General features: G+C 36.3%; 1 protein-coding gene across 6 annotated transcripts in view; it reads left to right on the forward strand.

Moving 5' to 3' along the window:
• The window catches only part of LOC126973149 (protein MTSS 2), a 195,460-nt gene that overhangs the window by 60,596 nt on the left and 112,630 nt on the right, over positions 1-22,234 (forward strand). For all 6 annotated transcript variants that reach the window (XM_050820298.1, XM_050820300.1, XM_050820302.1 and 3 more), the window contains 2 exons: positions 19,506-19,567; positions 20,218-20,291. In XM_050820298.1, coding sequence (XP_050676255.1) covers positions 19,506-19,567; positions 20,218-20,291 — 136 coding nt within the window. The remainder of the gene's footprint in view (positions 1-19,505; positions 19,568-20,217; positions 20,292-22,234) is intronic.

Here is a 22,234-nt window from a genome sequence, read left to right on the forward strand (position 1 = left end):
CTCATAATTTGTATTGAGCTTTTATACATTTTACTTCCTTGTGATTCTACAACAAAAATATATTTTTTATTTTAAGTTAAGTGATCACCGCCGCCCAAATTTGCACCGTTGCACGAGAACACGGCCTTTAAGGAAGATGTTCACGTTTTTTTTGATGGTACCCATGTCGTATCGTCCCGAAAACACCACACGAGGAAGCTCAGTCAACAGCTTTGTAGTACGTGGAAGAAACGCGGTCAAATGGATCGAGCTGATACTGGGTGCGCCAGACCTAAGATAGCAAGATAGCAGCAATATGTGGCCGGACCTGCGCTTTGTAGAGCTCTAGAATGTGGGCCGGTTTGAAGTATTGCCGTGCTGTACTAGTGACGCCCAGCTTCAGGTGCCTCCAGATGACCGCGGAATCGGCAATCGCTCGAGATTTCTTTAGTGGTAAACGCGCAAACTTGAGTCTTCTGGGGGTTAAATTGGACAAGATTCAATTTACCCCATACTTCTCAAGAGAGGACTCGATAGAAGACAAAAGTCTATATATGCAAGAATATGTATGCGCAGAGAAGAATCGTTCATTACAAAGGCAGGCAGCTATTCTTTTAAGCGAGCGTGGGTGGCGATGATCATTAACCATTCTTAACCATCTTAGAAAGAAAGGCTTCGAGGTTTACCTATTTCCGGAAAGCTCAAAGAACGCTTACGTTGGAGATTTCTTCGACGGGTCTTATCCATCATTTATTCACTGCTAGCTACATTGTGTGATATTTTAAAAGGGCAAGTTTTATTTTTGAACTCAATGAACCTGTGTAATGATCACACAGCAATGCAACCAGTGGCATTATAGGATATTTAGAGTTTGTGTAGCATTTGAGTAAAGAGCAGAGGTTGTGGTGAGGACAAACGCTGCGGTTGCAAAATGAAGGGCAATCGCTCGAGCTAATCTGATCTGGGCGTGCCAAAGACCTACGTATTGAGACGGAGCGGTTTAGTATTTGGGCGAACATTTTATTACCTACTATTTATTTTTACCTTTTTGACGGAACAGTTGAGGAGATGGTCGGTTGAAAGAACTAAGTCTTTGAGCATAACATAACTTCCCAAAGCGTTCCGGCACCCATACCTTAGAAACTGAAACTGGTGTACTGTAGTATTTTCTTTGATTAACGCGAGTGTTACACAAATCTCGATAAGCCCAAATGATGGAAATTTCGAGAGAAGCATCTTCTGCCACACATGACTTTGACATATCCAGACTAATTGTCCGTCATTCTTCCTTGATTTCGATAGCTATCGCCCATGTGTGTTGAGGTACACCTACGAGTAGATCGCCCGCCGACTGACTATGGCGAAAGCTGTACTAAGTTGGAATACCAAGAGCTTGCGGTTTATAAATTCTTTCCAAGATTTACTGCTTATTAACTCTTCCAACAACAGAGATATTACTAAAACGAACAGTCTTTTTTTAGCGTGTGAAGCTCAATAAATTTACGTTTATCGTTTCATGTTATTTACGATAAATTACTGTTAGATGACTACTAATAAAATACTTAGTGAGCGTGGCATCCTACGTTATAGATCTGTGAACCGAACACGTGTCCATGTAAAAGACGAGCACCTATGTAATAAGTATGGGCTCTATCTATATATGCGAACGTGTTCCGAACGTAATCCCACTGTGCCTTCACTGCAGCCGCTTTGATCGGAGCTTTTGTTGAGTTTATTATACTGCGGATTTCGATCCTATTGACAAGTACTTTATACGTTCAAAGGAGATACATTAATAGACAAATTTATTTTGTTTTTCTATTGTGTGTGTAAGAATACAGAATAATATATCTATTTAATTGGATAGGAGTAATAGAATGATAGAATAATTTATGGCCGCTGTCCCCGAACAATGTGTATGAAATGATACAATCATCTACTGGCCCCAGAAACGATTACCTGGACTTCTGTTTAAATGGTTGATTGGCAAAAAAATCTTTTTAATTTGATCTAAACTTTTTTGGCATGCTAATCTAAATTAGCGGAATTGAAAAGAATACTATAAATTTAAGATCCAGAATAATCTCATCATTTTATCTCATAGTAGATTGAAATTACACTCTGTTTGTCTGACATTCTGACTGTTGTTTGAATATAACGCAAACAATTCCCGGCAACATTCATACAAATGCACCAAATTTTTTCGTATCACGCATTAATAGATTACCAACTATCGTTTGATCCTCGCAGAACACGCTAAAAGTTTTATTTATTACTAGAGGTGGAGGGCGAGAAAGTAGCGCACCTCATGTAAAGTGAGACCTGCCGCCCATGGATGTCTGCAGAGGTTTAAGCTTGAAAGTCTTAACGACCATTTACAATATGCAATCTCTTATCTATTTTTTTTTATGAAAATAAGGGACGAGACGAGCAGGACGTTGAGCTGATGGTAATTGATACGACCTGCCCGTTACAATGCAGTGCCGCTCAGGATTCTCGAAAAACCCAGAGAATCTCAGTGGCACTAGAATTGCGCTCGTCACCTTGAAACATTAGATGTTAAGTCTCATTTGCCCAGTTATTTCACTGGCTACGGCGCCCTTCAGACCGAAACACAGTAATGTTTACACATTACTGCTTCACGGCAGAAATAGGCGCCGGATAAAAAATAATAATAAAAATCTATCTCTATCTACCTCGCTTTAGATTATTTAGAATCCAGATATGGTCATCTGTGTCAGTTTTTATTTTAAAAGTAATCATAGTTTAGAAAACCTCCTCAAAGAAAATGGCCAAACGTCGTATCGATTCGGAAATACTGTAGAGGGCAGCAGAAAAGCACTTGACAGTGAGTCCACAACTTTTCCAACTCCTGAAACTATCATAGGGTGATCCCTTATGATCGGCGGTCACTTATCAGATACTCTCATTACATATAATATAATCTTCTGCCTTATTAATAACAAATCAATGGTTTGTAGTCAAATACAACTGTTATGTTGCTAAAACAAGAAGCTGATCGACGTTTGTATATTAAAGATATTAATCTCTAATAAAATTTCTATAAACAAAAACCTCTTTCGTTTTTTAATCATAATAGAAAACATCCTGTACCAGCTGTTTCACTTTGTGAGGTCGCACTAATTGCGAGTGTTTGCCAATTCCGAGTCGACTCACGAAATGTGTGCTACGATATCGATCCGATGCTATCGATATTTTGGTCACGCATCACTAAAGTATACGGCGACGAAACCTATTTTAGACTTAAATGACGTTTGTGTTAGGGGTTACTTAAGCCTGTTCGAAATAATGTTTACAAATAAAAAATACTTGTAAGTTTTTGTGAATTGACCGATTCTTTAGACTTAGTTCTTAGGTATGACTTCTTAAATAAGTAAACTTAGTAATAAGTACCTGGACGACCGGGCCTTGATCGGATTTTTAAGAAGGTACAAAACTTGAACAAAAATATAAACAAATAGGACATCTGGCTTCGAACCGGGGTCTTCTGCTTTGATCACCCAAAGTCCCTCTGAGCTATTATAGTCTTGTATATAGTGGCGAAATTTATCTTTGCATTCTAATGTTTTGTTAGCAGTTTCCCATTAAAACACCGATAAAACTACATTTTTTTTTAAATTGAAACTAGCTAGATCGATTTCTCGCCCCCGAAATTACCTGTATACTAAATTTCATTAGAATCGTTTGAGCCGTTTCCGAGGTTATAGACAGAGGTTATAGACAGAGAGATAGATAGAGGAGTAGACTACATATATATTTATATACAAGAATTGCTCGTTTAAAGATATAAGATTTATATAATTTAGGTGGAAAGTGTACACTTCATTGGCCGTGTAGTGTCATTAAATATTTTTTTTTGATTTCAGGGTGTCCAATACGTCATATACGTATATTTTATGTGCAGAAGAGTAAAGTATTGATTGTTAATATATCGAATCGAAATAAGGACTCCGTGTCACTTTACATAACAGTGTAGCACCAAAACAAGCCGATTAACGTGTAAATACATAGCCCACACTTACACTAATACAAGCCGATCGCCCGCCATTATGAGATTTGCCATCGTCTGTGACAGATCAGTTTGCGTCTCAATTAAATATTTTAAAAATGCCGTCGTGCGTTGTGATAAAGTGTAAAAACGATACTATATAAGTATTTGTGGCCATATTATTATTTAAGGGAGAAAAAATTGTGTAACTAGTACCCCCGTAACCACACACATACTAGCATAACGGTGCTTCACTTGCTAATATCACGGCGCGCAGTCTTTCTTTTTTTACTCGTCCGTGGGCAGAATATATTATGTAGATTTGTTAAGGAATCAGCAACAAAATCAAGTCGCATGTAATTTTTGTGATAAACGCGAGCTATAGTTTATTTATAGTTTTCTATCTTTTATCGTGCTCCTTATTATTCTAGATACCATCTCTAGTCTAGTTTGCTTATGTTTATGAATAATACAAAACCATGAAGAGCTTCCAGCAGCTGCGATTACCAATAATTCTGAGTCGAAACACGAAATGAATACCTCGAGATTGTTGATTAATTCCTATCGATATTTTGGTCACGCGTCACTATTGCCACGATTTTGATGTGAATTTAGATCTTACAATTCTAGCTCTTTGGAGTATTTGAGAAGACTAGGGAAGTGTTTCACGGTAAGATTTTTATTTGTCGACAAGTGTTGAGATGACACCAAAACTTAGCATCAAGTACGCGTATAAACTTTTATATTACGCTTTCGTGGAATTAAAAAAAACTAGAGAGAGCGTTACCAAGGGTTCTTTTCTGATGTTTTTTTGCTAGAAAATTCTCGTAAAAAGTATTTGTTGTTCAAGGCAGGGTCCATATATGAAACAGCGGTGAAAGGAAAGCTATAGAACTATAGTCATAATATGTGCCGAGGCCAGTGTAAGAGAACCGAGAATTTTATTTGGATTTCATTTGCCATCGTTCTTTACATGTGGTCGCATATGCGCGACATTTGCTATTTCTGAATATTTATAAATAAAGGCATTTACTTTCTCAAAATTGATTCCTTTAGAATTCTTATTACTGTCATTTCTAACACTACCACCGGCGCAAGAAAATCTCGAATAATAATTAATTTTTCGTTTATATTTCCCTCGTACCTGTAAGTCCTCTTCAGCTTGATTATCGTACTTGGAAATTTGAGATGTTTCTCACCTGGCGCCTCGTAAGACTGCTTATTAAAACTTTATCGCAAACTCTGGTTGGCGGTGATGTTGCCAGTCGTCGATTTAGCGAATACAATACTGTAATAAACGGATACTTATGTTGGTGACGTCACAGACTTTTCCAGTTGGTTACGCTTCGGGTGCGGAACCCTGAAAAAACTATGTCAACTAGTAAGCACCCGCCGTGTGTTTTGTGCATTCTCAATCGAAACACGTATGTTTGATGGTTTAGTGGTATGCGGGCTGTGATAATCAATAGAAAGAAAGTGGTGAGAGTTAACGAATATGGCATATTCGTTTTATGAAGTTCCATTACTATTCGTTTAGTTGATCTATTTTGATCCATCGTACATGGCCACATCCACACAACATCTTAAAACATCTCCAAGTTTTCAAGAAATATCCATTCTATAACATTTTGAACCTGGTGCTAAGTTAAACAATAAGAAAAGAGTGTACTTTTGCACTCACGCAAAAAGTTACCTATATATGTACTTTTAACGCGTAACAAATCAAGAATCCTTAAAAAAATTATTCGTCGTGCTATTCGACGTTTGTAGACAGAATAATATTGTAATAAAGAACGCATATAATCTAAGACGCCGAAATAAGTCTTACTTCGGATGAAACTTTTTATATTTCAATCCTCATGCGAATTGTAATGAGCTCAGGTAGTGAATACTAATTAGATGCCAAAAAAAAAACAAATTAGTCCACTAACGACTTGGTAAGGAAGTTACAAACATAATAATATGCACCGGACTTGCCAAGTTCCTTCTTTTGAAGTCTGTAAAAAAATTAGAGACCGTATTCGTCCCGATTCATAATTGATATTAGATAGCGAGGAATTGCTATTCAATGAAGGAGCAACGGAGTCCATAGGTCCAATAATACAGGCTGTAATTTTTTTGAAAAATCATTCGCGTCGATTCATTCAGACTAAAATTCAAGAAATTTAAAAAAACTAAATATACATTTATTGGTTTCTTATAAATCGAGGGCATATCTTCGTTCATGACTTTCCTCAAAGTCTCGTAGTTTCCGACTTGGCCATCACCGCCCTGCTCAAAAACCCATCCTGTAGATCTCAGCCTTGACATTTGACATTATAAGTTTACGGTTGCTCTTTGCTTAAACGCTTCAAACATATCAGATCATATCAGTACCGACTTACGTAGTAGCTACGGACCTTAGTTAGATCTTTGGACAGTCGATCGTACTGTTCGTTATAATTACAGACACGTGAAATTAGCATTATCTACGATCTCATCATACTTTTCAGTACCTACACCATCGAAGTGAGAGTGCCTAGTTCGCCTATTAGGCCTTTACTTACACCATACATTTGGTCTATAAATTTATTTATCAATCTACTTTTCTCCATTTCCGCGATTTCCCCTTTATAACACAAATCGGTTTGAAAATAATATTAGTCATGTAGCTGGCGCGTATATATTCAATTCTATCTGCAAGTACATTATGAAGTTAACGATGTTCAATTTTCTATATTATTATAAGTGAAAGAACAGTTAATATTGTTTGTGCGCCGCGGCCGGTGTGTGCTGTTCCATAACTGTACTGTATGTAGCAGTCAGTTAATTAACCTGGGCTCTATAATATCCGCAGTGTTCGGTGAAACTTGGAGTATTTGTCTATTTTTTATGCGTTACTTAAACGGGGTGAGCCTATAAAAATATAAAAGCAAGTAATTAATAAAAAAAAAACATTAATATGTACACAACAACTATTACAAGTGTTAAACGAGTTTAGCTCTTTAGTTACTGATTGGAAATAATTTTAGGCTTTTATAAGCCAGATTGAAAAGAATACACCATAAATCTTTGTTAGACGAATAATATGAAGAAGAGTGTGGGCAGTCCAGTTTCATTTTAAGCATATGATAAGCAGCGTTCAACGAAAGCCAACAAAAAACTGTTGTGCCAATAGGATTTAAAACAAAAAGAAGAAGCTTTCGAAGTAACCAACTGGGCCTACTTATTTTGTTAGTGTTTTTTGTTACTTGGGAGGGCTCACGGAAACGCGGCTTACTTGATAATCAAGTGGCAAGTGGTGAGAACCATCATCATCATCAGCCGGAAGACGTCCACTGCTGGACAAAGGCCTCCCCCAAGGTTTTTCACGACGATCAAACCTGCGCTGCCGTCATCCAGCATATCCCGGTGATTTTCACCAGATCGTCGGTCCATCTTTTGTGTCTACGAACACAGAAGGAAGACCAATGCCAATCAAAATCTTCAATACTACGGGTCTAATTGGTGATGCGATTCCGGCCTTAAATGCAATTTGCCTCCGAAGCTGCAAGCTGTAATATCTATCAAGATATATCTGATGTTTATAATAGTCAATATTAACAAATAAATGTTTTAATCTTATATATATTTTAGCGAACAATTCGAGTAATTACTTATGTATTTATATTTTGCTAAAGTAACTATTGGCTGGCTGTAACAATTGGTTCAAATTTACTACGCATGGTGTTTTTTTTTCAAGAGCCGTGATATTTTGTGTTTCTGAATATTTTTTAAGCTTAGATAGCTTGTTGGTTTGTCTTTAATACCCAAATAAATTTATATCTTGTTCTTTTCATGTTCAATCAAACATGGCCGCCAATTCTTAACTCGTCAAAGTCAAAGTATTTTAAAATATCACACATTTAAATTGATGCCATTGATGCTGTTAACACTTTAATAGAATTGTTATGACAGTACGTTCGCAACTCACCTCGGACCGTTCTCGGTGATGTGTATTGATAGGACGGCGGGCCAGATGTCAAGTGAGATGACGGCATCGAGGTTGGTGACCATGTCGTCACCCGTCGGTTCTTGGGATGGAGGCCGAAACACAGCGCAGTTCAGTTCACTAGGTACTATGGAGCAAACTGCTAAAGCTGAAGGCTTGTTTCACCGCCGGCCGTGAATACAAGTGGAAACGATTTAGCCAGCGGCTTGAAGCGAATGTAGTCCTGATTAGTGAAACTGTGTGGTAGAGGGCGTGTCTCAGTACGCTATGCCTGAGGTTATTTTGTAATGCGTACAAACTCATACCATGTTGTTATTATTATGAGCCGATGATTTCGCTTGAGATCAAGAAGGCCCTACTCCTATAAAAAGTATTGATTTCACTAATTGTGCAGCCTGACACTCTTATGTATGGTACTATAATAAATTTAGCGAACATAAAATCCTGTTAATTACCTGAAGAGTCAGCTCGAGCGTCAAGAGCTCGCAATTTCACTGTAATTAAGTTATCCGCAATTTTCCGGCCTGATTGAGGAGATAACGAATTTATATGCCCGCTTTGGAGACAGGTACATATTATTTCTTAACTAGGTTTAATGCTCACCTTATAAACCAGGTCAAGTGGTAGTCAGACTCTCATATGAAGAGTTCAGTACATGATCGCTTATTAGTCCTAAAGATATACCTTGGAGTTCATTTTGGTCACATTCATGCCACCGACTATATTGCTTACTTCACAGTGCGGCTAAGGAACTTAATATCACCTACTTAATATTAGAGACCTTGCGGGGTTTTTTCAGGAAGATACAACTTGGGGTACCTTAAAGAAAAGCACGTATGCCTTCCTTGCTTTATCTATGTCATCCTTACCGTGCATGTATGGCGTTCCTTCACAGTGCTGTTAAGGTACTTATTGTTACGCGCCTCTATTTTTTGGTATCAGATACCTTGCGGAGTGTTTTCAGGACGATACAACACATGTACCTTAAAGAAAAGCACGCATGCCTTCCTGAAAGGCCGGACACGTTTTGATGACTCATCATTAGGTGACTCGTACCATTCGTTTGTCCTCCTCTCCTGTTTAGCAAAAATTCAGTACTTACGTAGGTACTTTCATTAAAAACGTAATTTTTATTTTCTATTGACGAGTAAATAACCTCATTAAATTTGAATTTTACAATTTAATCATATGCTGTGTTACTAATAAACGCGAACTAAAGTTATTTTAAGTTTAAAACTTTTTCGGCCTTAGAAATAAACTTGGTATAAAGTTATACTCGACCATAAGCCAAGAATATGCAAAATGTTGACAAACAGACATTTTGCTTATGATTGGTTTATTCGAACGTATAACGTTTCCCGCGTCTGCAAGGTTGCCTGACACTGACCTGTATAAATACCACTGGACAGGCTGTTCCATATTATGTTTGACAGCAAATTTTTTGTGCCTATTTGAAGCGCCACTCGCGAGCGTCCAGAGAACTAATTTTGACGTATAATACAAATGGCTGCGAAGGAACGTACAATACTCTGAAGTATTTTGCATTTTGAATTAATTTCGTTCGTTTTCCGTGTAACTATACTTCAAGAATCAACGTAATAAAGTACACAATTTTTTTTTGTAAATAGTTTTCCACCATCTATCGATGTTTGCTGAGGTTGTTAACACTAGTATTAGTACCGCAGACTCTCGCTACATGGCCAACAGCGCCAAAATGGCGAATATCAAACAGGCACAAAAGCACTTTCACAGCCGCCAGTCCAGTGGTATACAGTAGAGGTTATTGCTGCCTGACATTTGGAATACTTCAGAGTTATCATTGTATTGACAGTGTTGGCAGCGATATAGTCAACATTTTGCATATTCTTTTCGGTTGTTCTCGGGTATAACTTTGTACCAAATTTATTTGTAAGGCCGTTTGTCTTTATCTTACCTTTGCCACTACAGAATTAAATGACGAGGAGTAATTTTAAACTTAGAGTAACTTTACACTGCGTTTAGTAAGACAGATGATGTATAAGATTGAAGTACGATGTAATATGGTCGAATATTACAAAATCATTTCAGCCTTCCTTAAATTCAAATACGAGCACTTGTCTCATAAATGACGAACACCATTAGTCTGTGAACGATTTGTCACGGAGCGTTGAAGACATTACCGTTCACATGCTCCCAGGGGATGGCTGCTTTTATCTTTGAGTAGTGCCGCTGCCGACTTATGTTGCGAGTTACGTTAATGTCGTGACGTCACGAAAGTTAATTACATGATATCTTCCATAGGCCGAGGGTCTTCAGCGGTCTACGATGTTGTTCATAGGTTTAATATTAAATAACGAAGATATTATTGGATACTGAATGTTGTTTGTTATGCGATTCTAATAAGATGCTTTATGTGGGGTGAGCCATTATGCTTTAATTATTTTAAATCTTGTGTAGGTACATAACGTAAATAAGGGACGAGACAAGCAGGACGTTAAACTGATGGTAATTGATACGCCCTGCCCATTACAAGGCAGTGCCGCTCAGGATTCTTGAAAAAACCCGAAAATTCTCAGCGGAACTACAATAATTGCGCTCGTCTTGAGACGTCTTGTATATTGCGCCTTGAGACATAAGATGTTAAGTCTCAATTGCCCAGTAATTTCACTAGCTACGGCGCCCAACAGACTGAAACACAGTAATGCTTACACATTACTGCTTCACGGCAGAAATCCGGCATCCTATGCAAAGAAGCCTCCCACTTTCATAAAAAATAGGTATCTACATAATAAGTATATCTAATAAGAAACTACACTATACATGTAAAATTAAAAGTTCAAAAAGACACACAGAGTACCGAAAAATAATTCCATTGTTTTCGGGATGGGCACTCGGCACTACTAAAGATTATGTGTGACGGGGACGATGGCTGGTCCAATGAAATGATCTGTCAAACTGTCATTGTCAAAGTGTAGTTAGCGATGAGGAACAAGGATTTCACTAGTATCGATTTTTTATGTCAATTGATTTATTGACTAAATGAAATAATTGCTCAGATCTGTTTTTCCCTAGAAAATAATATATTTTATTCCATAATAAGGTCATTCGAACATAAACTATGCACCTAACTAATATTATTTAAATTAAAAAACTGGATTTTAATGTTATTTTAATCGATTAAATATTCATTCGATTACATTGAAATCGATTTTCTTTATTTTAATGTTTTTTTTTTCGGTTTGTAGATTGCAAATGAGCTATTTTTTTGTATTGTACATCAGAAAAATATTCTCTTTTTTTTAAAGTATATTTCAACTTGTTAACATCAGGCCCAAAAGTCCAATTCTCCTTTCGTCCCTGAGTTTAATTTCGTCCCCGTCGGTATCTTTTCTCTAAATGTCTCGATGCAGTTTTAATACCTTAAATCTAAAGTTTGTTATGTCGGTCGGCAATTGCACAAGTTGGCCGGTGTCACGTAGCTCCTGGCTTAAAGAAAGGAAGAAAAAACCGTTCAAGGTGAGTTTTTAATTGAAATACTATGAGTACTGTTTAAATATGGACGTATTAGACTAAATGTAATGAAATGTTTGGCGATATTTGTTTTTATTACTTTGATTTAAATCGATTGAAATTTTATCGAGGTTATATTTGAGATATGATTTTGGTTTAATGTCATCTATTATCAACAAATTTTCAATGTACTTCATCGGTCGTTACGAATCTATGGTAAATATTTCCCCATTTCCTTGGGACCCACAAGGTCTAAACTAAAAACACCAACGGCGCCAAGGTTGAGCAACCCTTCTTCTCCGTTTATTTCTCAGTTCCAGCTGACATACAGCCCGTTCCAGTTCAACTAGGCGTGTCAAAACCATGGTAAATACGGCTTCACCGCATAAACTAGAATGAATGAATCAATGCCTTTATTTGCAAACAATAGAGTACTTTAACACGGCAATAAGTTTTACTCTCTAGTTTCTTCATTGTCCGGTTGTCTTCTGACATAGGAATCCTCCAGATCCTTTCATGTCTGTCTTTCCATAGCAGTTCTCCAGGTGTCTCCTGCCACTTTTTTTAAATCATCTTTCCATTTGATTAATTGTCTTCCTCTATTTCTTTTCCCGTATCTAGGGTACCATTTAATAACATCCTTTTGTCCATTATTGCGTGACCTGCCTAGTGTCATTTTAGTTTCTTAACATTAATTTCAATACTTTCTAGTTTAGTGTTCTTCCTTATTTTAGTTATCTTATTTCGCAACAGGAAATATATATAAATAACACTACCTAAACTCAGAAAAGAAAAAAAGGAAAAGATCAAAGCAAAAGAAAAGAGAAAAATACGGCAGGAAGTAACAAAATGAAAACAAAAGCAATCTTATGACGAGGACTCGCGTCTGATGAAAAACCAAATTAATTTTCTAGTTTTGAGAGTAAAATTACTTTGACAATACCAATTATTTTATTAATACCAATTAATTGAAGTCCGAATGGATATTATAACTATGATAAAGATAATAGATTATATAAACAGTTTAAACGTTGAATACGATCGTTTATTGGATGCAGTACCTTATAAACTTATTTTTTATATTATACTATAATTAAATTTTTTTTAATGAAGAAGTAGCTAAAAGAATAGATGAAAGAACTTAAAAATAAGCTAATCAGTTTACAAAGAAATGTAAAGATTAACATTTTTTTCTTTTAAATACATGTGACGTTTCGACAAATCAACTACACGTTGTCTCTATTAAAATCCGAATGCAAGTACACGGGTCAATGGTTTTTTAATTGAATTTGTCAAGCATCCACATCCCTCGCAGGGATCTATTTATAACACTCAAGAGTGTGGTATGTAGTGCTGTGAGCACCTTCAATTATTATTTTATTAACAAAATTATCGTTGGCCTGCTTGCCAATGTATTTGGATAACATTCGCAGGAGAAAATAAATTAACTTAAAATATTTGCCCTGCCTGCATTCTTATCTCATACCTACATCTAGTATTAATTACCTAACTTACAGATTTCAAATTTATTGTGACCTGATGAAATACGTGACTGTCTCATTAACTTCATCTTTAGTCGGAAGATGTCCGCTGCTTGACAAATACTCTCTAACTTATTAAACCTCTATCTCTCTCTCTATCCTCTATTAACATCCGCATTACAGGAGTCTCGTACTAAAAAAGATAAACATAAAATTTCACATAAACATCAAAAAAATGGAATATAGAGTGTGCATAGACTAATAAAAAAGAAAGAACGGAGCGTGCTTCAGAAATTTTAAGCAGATCTGCTGTTAAAATGAAAGAAACTTATTCGAATTTATATCACTAGCTTTCAATAATTTACCCCGATCTCATTTGAGTTGTACTGAGCAATATACAGATTCACATTTCCAATAATGATAGTAATGTAATTGAAATCCGGTATGCACGAAATATCAACTGAGTGAAATTAATATGGCTGCTTCTGTTTTTGACGTGTATACAGGATGGTCGAATTTATAAATCATATAAGTATGTCATAATCTTTTTATTATTATATTATCCATCAATGCACAAGCGTAGTAGTAGAATGATCACTCACCATTATCAGCTATGTGATCGGGATCAGTTTCAACAAATACATATCTTACTAATTAATCGTCATATCGCGCAACGAACATAGTTCATGCTCTCATCCAACGTATTCCGGCGATCTTGACCAGATCGTCGGTGCATCTTGTGCATCTACCAACACTGCGTCTTCCGGGACGTGGTAGCCATTCGAGGACTTTACTGCCCAAACGGCCTTTTGTCCGTCGAACTGTGTGCCCTGCACATTTCCACTTCAGTTTCGCAATCATTTGGGCTATGTCGGTAACTTTGGTTCTCCTGCGGAACTCTGGCAACAGACACTGGGTAAAAACCTTCGTTTTTAGACACTGTGGTATTTGGGACGAGAAGATTTTATGGAATTTACCATACGCTGCCCATCCGAGTTGGATTCGACGAGTGACCTCTTTCTCGAAATTAGACCTGCCTAACTGGATTATTTGTCCGAGGTAGACTTACTCGTCGACAATTTCGAGGGTACAGTTCCCAATTATTGTTATGGGAGTAGGTGCGACTTGGACATTTGACATGATCTTCGTCTTGTCCATGTTCATTTTGAGACCTACTCTTCGGGAAGCTGTATTGAGACCATCGAGCTTAACTATTATAAAAAGTGAATACTGCAAGCTATACGTTTTAGCCACGGTTTCCGAAGGGCTGATTAAAATTATGTTCACTATAACATGTCCGTCAATATATCAGAATGGTAAAATTAGTTCGGGTTTACTACACGATACTTAGAAAAAATCTACTAATCTGTGATCATTATTCTTTGACATTTATGAAAATAAGGGACGAGACGAGTAGGACGTTCAGCTGATGGAAATTGATACGTTCTGCCCATTACAATAAAGTGCCGCTCTGGATTCTTGAAAAATCCAAAAATTCTGAGCGGCACTACAATTGCGCTCGTCACCTTGAGACATAAGATGTTAAGGCTCATTTGCTGTGAGTTTGATGACGGCCATCGAGTTTAGTAATAGTTCCCGAGTTAGCGCGATACAAAATTATCGCGAACCAAATCGCGGGCATAAGCTAGTCTATAATTTTTCACTATCCGGGCGAAGTTTCTTAGTTTTTCGTTCAATAATTTCGAAATATTTAGTATGCAGCCTCAATATATTAATCATCCTGTATGATAAGTCAGCTTCGGGGATTTGCCCTCGGGGCGGGATCAATTGGGCCATCAATAAACAAGAGACGAGTCGCTAACGATTTTGTATGGACTGTTAGTTTGTTCGCGGAATTAATTCGACCTTCTCGTCGTTATCGAAACTCTTAATGTTGCGTTGTTATAGTAACACAATTATTTAGCAGTCCTTGTCATTTTATTTTGACTAATTATAGATTTATTTTGATTGAATGCACAAGTCTATCAAAAGAAGATTAAGTGTAAGTTGAAAATGATGCAATTTGATAGTGCAGTTATTATTTGACTTTAGGTATATCATTTTTATAATCAGACGATAACTTTGATCGAACTTGTGGTCTGTTGCTCAATAGGCAGACGCTCAACCAACCCGTCAAAGTGAACGTATACAAAATAGATAATAAATCTAATGTGAACACAAGCCACATGCCTTCGTAGCGGCTTCACTACGCCGAATATAATAACAGTTCCGCGATCACCTGCGCCCGCGCAGTAAACACTCTTTGATGTCTGTTTCGTAAACCTATCGTGCACCCAGCAACTGTTGACGTGAGATCTCTCGCTCATGTCTATCATTGCTGTGGAGTAAGTAGCCTTACCCAGACTGTTGTTAGACATTGTAAGTCTATTCCTCCTCCTCGCGTCGTATTCCTCATTGCTGAGGGTCTTGATTTCTCAGAGGATTCAACTATTTGACAATAGTTCAGAGATGCACGGATTTGGTCAGACCATCTTATAGGGCTGCGAAGTTCTGGGGCGTCGTCTGTCTGCCTTCCCAGTAACCATCGAGGTTGTGGACATCTTTTCTGGCGATATGTCCAAAGAACTCTAAGTCTGTCTCAGCCCCTTAGCCCCTTAGCTATGGGTTGAGAACTTTCTATTAATTCTAGTAGGAAAGAAATAAAATAAAAAATAAAAGTATGGCATTTCGAAGCTTCATTAAAGCGGTAAATCTGTGGGAGATCCTGTTGTATAGATGCAAATACAAATAAAAAATAAATAGATACAATAGATCCGAAAAGGTTGCAGTGCCCGAGGACCTTAGCCATAATATACACAAAACAAAATATGCGCGTTAATAAATAAATTTTATAAATATAAAGGTTTCGTACGATCGTAAATACTTCAGTTACCTTATGGTAATTGTAAAACAGTCATAAGCCTCTTGTAACTCATATGTCTACTACTGAACCAATAAACTAGAATCAAGTAAACTCCAATATGTATGTAAAATTTGTAAAATAAAATAAATAATTTATTTCTAATACTATACAAATAATGGATTCTTGAGAAACCCAAAAATTCTGAGCGGCACTACAATTGCGTTCGTCACCTTGAGTCATAACACGTTAAGTCTCATTTGTCCAGTAATTTCACTAGCTACGGCGCCCATCAGACCGACACACAGTAATATTTACACTCACAGGTAAACTAATTTTTACAGGTAAAAATAAATTTTCTATGATAGCTAGTGTGCTGACAGACGTTGAACTACAAGTACACAGTATCGTAATTTCTCTGGTCTCACTAGGCCATTATTTTAACCAGCTACGGCGTATATCAAACCGAAATATAAATATTGATTCCACACTTATGATTGAAAAACAGAAAAGGCAGCGCTGTGGTACCCATCATCTAGCTGGTATTCTGTGCTAAGAAGCCTGGCACTGGTAAACTATTGAAGTTTGTGAGATAGTTAGTACGCTGATCAAAGAAGCTTGGGTGGTGGTGATTACTGACCATTAAGGTCCGCCCGATCGTTGTCTGTTCCATAAAAGTCGTATCGTATCCGTGCATTTTAAACATTTAAATACGTAGACAGCGTGTCGGACGAACGAGACCTTTTATAAGGCTTCGATGGAGCCTTTAGAGTCGAAACCGTACTTCCCCTTTCGTTACCCTAACTTTATGTCTGTAACAGTCTTGTAGTCAACTATTAATGATTGTTTGTTATACTACTGGATAATCAGACAAGAGTGAGTCTGATGCTTCGCGTTGCTTGGTTCCGTTTTGATAAAATAACAAGAACAGATGCCTTCTTAAATGGTAAGCTTAATAATATAACAGGAAAAGTAATCATAATCATTTTTAATATCCATAAATTTGAGTGATTGATGACAGTTATTAAAAATGTAGTACTTGAAATAAAAACAATATATATATATTTTTTTAAAATGGGTTTATAAATACGTTTTAAGGCTCTCGAACTCAGATCGAAATCCATTAATGTGATTAAAACCTCCTCTATGCTGGTAACTCAAAAGCTTTTCCAGTCATATAGGGGGGACCGTAGAGACCACAAACTTAATAACTCGATAACTGATGAGACTCGAACCACTACCGACTGCGTGTTAGCATGAAAGGAGAAAATTAGAAGGTGTGTAATTGAAGACGCATTCTGAGTTCCTATGTAATAAATTAAATGAAACATAGAACATCTCGTATAAAATTTATTACGTTAAAAAATTGTAAATCATTTAATTTAATAAATTAGTTGTAACCGAGTGATTAAAACTATGTTCTTTTGACGAAACAAACTGCATCTGCTGCTCAACCATTACTGGCTGCAGTATTCCCGAACCGGTACGACTAAGGACCTTCAAGCATAGAGCATACTCCCAATTTATAGGCCGGCAATGTATCTTTTGTCCCCTGGTCTTGTGGATGCAGAGGCGTGCATATTATATAGGCAATTAGGCAGTGCCTACCTCGCTATAAACCTAAATAAATATAACACTAGGTGTTAAAGTTAATTAAGTTTAATTTGGTTCCGTTATATTATTACCAAACTTCTATTGAACACCCATTCATAAAATTCTTCCTTAGGCTAGATACTAAGGTAAGTTACCCACGGTAAGTAATCTTTGCTTATTCCATAGCTCTACCACGACTAGTTAGATCTACAAGGCCTACCCTGCTAGAAAACCAATACACGCCCCTGTGCGGATGTCAATGGGCGGTTGTCTCACCACTTCCTATCATGTGATTATATAAGAGGGGATAAACGAGCAAGAGACCCGATTATTACCTCTTATACAAAAAAATATTGTCACTTACAATTCAAACTGTCCCCTCGAACGTAAAAGCATTAAAATTGTATAATTTTATTAATACTGTTATAATGTATTGTAAAAATGGAGGAGCGGGCTTCTCTGTCGTTAGGCACTCTGTTATAAATTCTAGCGGCCTTACAAATAAAATTGGCATAAAGTTATTACTAAGCATAAACGAAGAATATGTAAAATGTTTACAAATAGACATTTTGCTTACGAATGGTTTGTTCGGTTTCCTGCGTTTATTTGCAAGGCAGCTTGTCATTCGGAAAACTTCAGATTTATCATTGTATTGACAGTGTTGTTAACGATATTGTTAACATTTTGCATTTTCTTTGTTTATCATCACTTATAACTTTATACCAAGTTTATTTGTAAGGTCGTAGATATATATGAGAGTTCCTCCTATACTTGGTATTTTTTTTTCAAGAAAAACCTGTTAACATTTACTACTCTGTTATTAATAAAACACTTCATGGATATGTGATGTGTAATGATTACGCAGCAGATAAATTATATTCGCTGCATAAAAGCTACGGTGTGAAACTTTGCTATCAATATTATTGAAGGCACTATATAAGCTTGCGTTCACACATCAATACGCTTGTAAGATGTAATGTTACAAACTGTTTTTATGGATGAGGAGGACGAACTAGCGTTATCAGTGCGCCTTCGGAAATTGTCAAATGTACTATTTCCAACAATCTGACGATATAAAGGCTAACTCTTCATTCGTGGAGGTGGCGCTTCAGTCTAAGTATCATAACATGCGAAATTCTTGTGTCCATCAAGTTATTTCAATATTGTGTCATTTGGCAATCATACCTGTTTCCACTGGCAAGATTAAATCTCGAATTGGTAATGCATTGAAAGTCTTTATTGTGTTATAATTTTAAAATAGAACAAAAGAGGGAATGCAAGTAATTACCGCCACCCTATCATGCAAGAATGGAGGAATCACATGAGCCCGCGAGATACGAGAACGCGCTGTTACTGAGTCCATGTATTTTATCTGTTCGTTAGTCTAGATATGTATCACAGGATCGGCAATACGGAAGTCGTAAATTGATGACTTCCAAGTAGATCAGGTGGACGGGTATCCGAGCGCTGTCTGCTCAGCGTCACTTACTAAGCTAATTGGTAATCCGGGATTGATGTCGCCTGTTAGAGCGTGTCGCTGAATGAGTTCGACCTTTGGCTTCATCTATACTTATACTATAAACATTTACACAAGACTTTAAGGCATAAGCCATTAGTTATCTCAGAATTGATTCCTTTAGAATTATTTTTGATGTCATTTCTAATATACTAGATACTACTACCGCTTCGGAAACAAATGGCGCTCTGAGACAAAAGAAGCGGCGCAAGAAACTCACCCAGCATTCTTTTTATTCTTTAATGTTTTTATTTAAAAAATGTTTCACTAGTAGTACGTTATCGCTGAGTAACATGGGCTGCAATAATGTAAAAATAGGTGTAAAATATCTGACGCAACCCGTATAGTCCTCTGTGTGGCGCAAACTAGTTACATGTAGATAATTCTCACAAGAGAATCAACAAACACCGAGAAGTGTTAAGTTTATTTAAACTTAATGTCAAAATCTGCCACCCAAGATATACCTCAGACATGATCAGAATGGGCGTTAAAAACTCAGCAGATTTTCTAAATCTCTTCGAAATATTATTATATCCGGATAGTGTTTTGTAGTAACGTCCTTTTAAATTGTACAAAATAAGTAATTAATGTAAATTTGTTTGTTACAGAACAGTGCACCGATGTGGGAGGAATTCATATCGAAGGCTACAAAGCTGCATTCGGCGCTAAAGTAAGTAAATAAGTTGCAATAATACAGAAATTTTAAAATAAATCTTCACTATATGAATATGTCGTGTTTCGCAAAAATGCCATTTTAGATGAACTTTCTTCCAAGTAAAACCAAAGTGGGCAATGATCTTCTTCGCCTATTGTGACAAATTTGTTACAAAAAAACTTCTAAAGTGGTATGGAAGCGTGGGCAGCAGCTAATATTTTCAATGAAAATATAGGACGACACGAGCAGGACGTTCAGCTGATAGTTATTGATACGCACTGCCTATTACAAGTCAGTGCCGCTCTGGATTCGTGAAAAAACCCAAAAACTCTGAGCGGCACTACAATTGCTCTCGTCGCCTTGACACATAAGATGTTAAGTCTCATTTGCCCAGTAATTTCACTAGCTACGGCGACCGAAACACAATAATGTTTACATATTACTGCTTCACGGCAGAAATAGGCGCCGCTGTGTTACCCATAATCTAGCCGGCATCCTGTGCAAAGTAGTCCCAGTGGTACTACAATTAAGTCTAAAATCGATTAAAGAGGTTATTTTCATCTGCTAAAGATAAATCTTAATCCTTATTAATGTTAATTCTTAAATTTTTGTTCTGAACTGATGGTCGAGTTTTAAATTGCGACTTATTGAAATATTGTTCGCAGGTCAGCCCTCGTTGCGATCGCCGCCTTCCTAGATGCATTCCAGAAGATTGCTGATGCAGCCACTAATGCTAGAGGTTAGTTCTCTTTTCACTGCTCGTTCAAGAGACAAATAACATACCAATCGAAAGTTTGAAACTTATAGAATTAGCCAACGTAGATATATTATTGACTTTATAGATATAACTGGTAAAACAATTGACAATACTAATTTTATCTCATAATTTTAATAAATAAACATTACTCAATACGGACTTGGTTGTATCTGAAGGTTTGTATCTGAAGATATCTGTTTTAAATTGATTGACTGATATATACTAGCTAGCTGCAATTTTTCCCTAAGTAATTCAAAATCTTTTTCCGACTCCTAACTCCAATTTTCTAGCAACCTAGCTGGTACACGCTAGCTGCGACACACATGGTCGGATGGCGTAAAAACAAATTCTGTCAAGTAACAGGACGCGAAGGCCGAGCATCGCAATTTATATATACAAATCCAGGAAATCCTCGTGTTCCTGTTAGTTTGCCGCTTGGAGATTGTAGTGATTTCATCGGATTTTATTTTCAATATTTTCCCTCAAATAAGTATAAAATGTCGTTTGCCAACTCATAACAATTAAGGCGAATAAATAGCGAAAAGTACTCAAAGGAGTATTGGGCAGATTATGATAAACTCTAAAACTGCATCATATTATATTATAATATAATATGTACATATATATAGATGTATATATTATATTATAATTATATATGTGAAATTAAATATATTAACTTGTTAGTTAAGTTACATAACAAATAAATATACTTATGCACGGCCCTGATGTTCAGTATAATCACAAGCAGCGAATGGAGAGTAAATTCGTTGCCCTATGATATAGATAATTTTTTCTTGCTATATCAAAGATTATTAAATCCTATTTATTTACAACTAAAAATAATATAAATAAATGCTATATTGGAAGCTGAAAAAATGAATCTACAAAAATTTCGGTCTGCTATGCATGACGGTTATCCACAGCTCGTATTTAAGCTGGTCGGTAACAACATGAATTTAAAATTAAATCTCAGTTATGCGATACAAAATTTTTATTATCATTCTTTTATATCTGTTCAATATATAATTTTAAACACATGAATGTCATAAATTCCCGTTAAGTTATACTTCTTTTGGCGCATTAGGGCAGAAATGATGAGAGTCAATATGCGATACGAAACGCATGAAGTTAGTTGATAAAATATCTCAGTTAAGTGACGTGTGCTCTTAAATTCTATGTATTAATATGTGGGCGAACTCCTTTGTCCTACCGCTGAATAAACATATAACCAGCTCTTGCCGTCTAGTCGCTAAAATATGCTAGGATTGTTTCAAAAACTTGCTTAAGATGTTGACGCACAGCCATTTACACCACAGTTGATAAGCATTGATTTTTAAAGTAAAGTGTACTAATTTTAATAATTACACTAAATAAGTAGCAATTTAGTATTGTGACATAAAAACAAACTAATTTCGTGTACGTGACACGCCTCAATACAAGTACCGATTTGCAATGGAACAATCCGTACGACCGCATGCGTCGTAGGAGCGAGACGGCGCTCTCTTTCATAACTGCACGCGATTTTTGCTCTGTCTAGTGGCCGAATTGAGTGAATCTGTATTTATTACACATAGTATAGTTTTAACATCTATATTCAAGATATAACTATATATGCTTATATACAAAACACTTATGAAATATCGATAAAAAGAAAACAAATTATCTTTTAAATTCTTACATTTTTTAAGTGCGATCACTATCGCTATATATGTTCAAAAATATTGATTGTTAGTGAACATGAGTAATAAAAGTTATTCAAAGTATTTTCTTTTGTAGGAATCTATTGATGGTAACTCAGATGTACGTATTTATTTGATTACATTATTTATAAATTATTCGACAGATATACTTTGTTATTTATAAAAAAATAATACTACATCAAATAATGAACATTAATTACTTAAATTTAAATATGTTACATAAAT

This window comes from Leptidea sinapis, chromosome 28 (genome assembly GCF_905404315.1).
Source record: "Leptidea sinapis chromosome 28, ilLepSina1.1, whole genome shotgun sequence".
Classification (NCBI taxonomy): Eukaryota; Metazoa; Arthropoda; class Insecta; order Lepidoptera; family Pieridae; genus Leptidea; species Leptidea sinapis.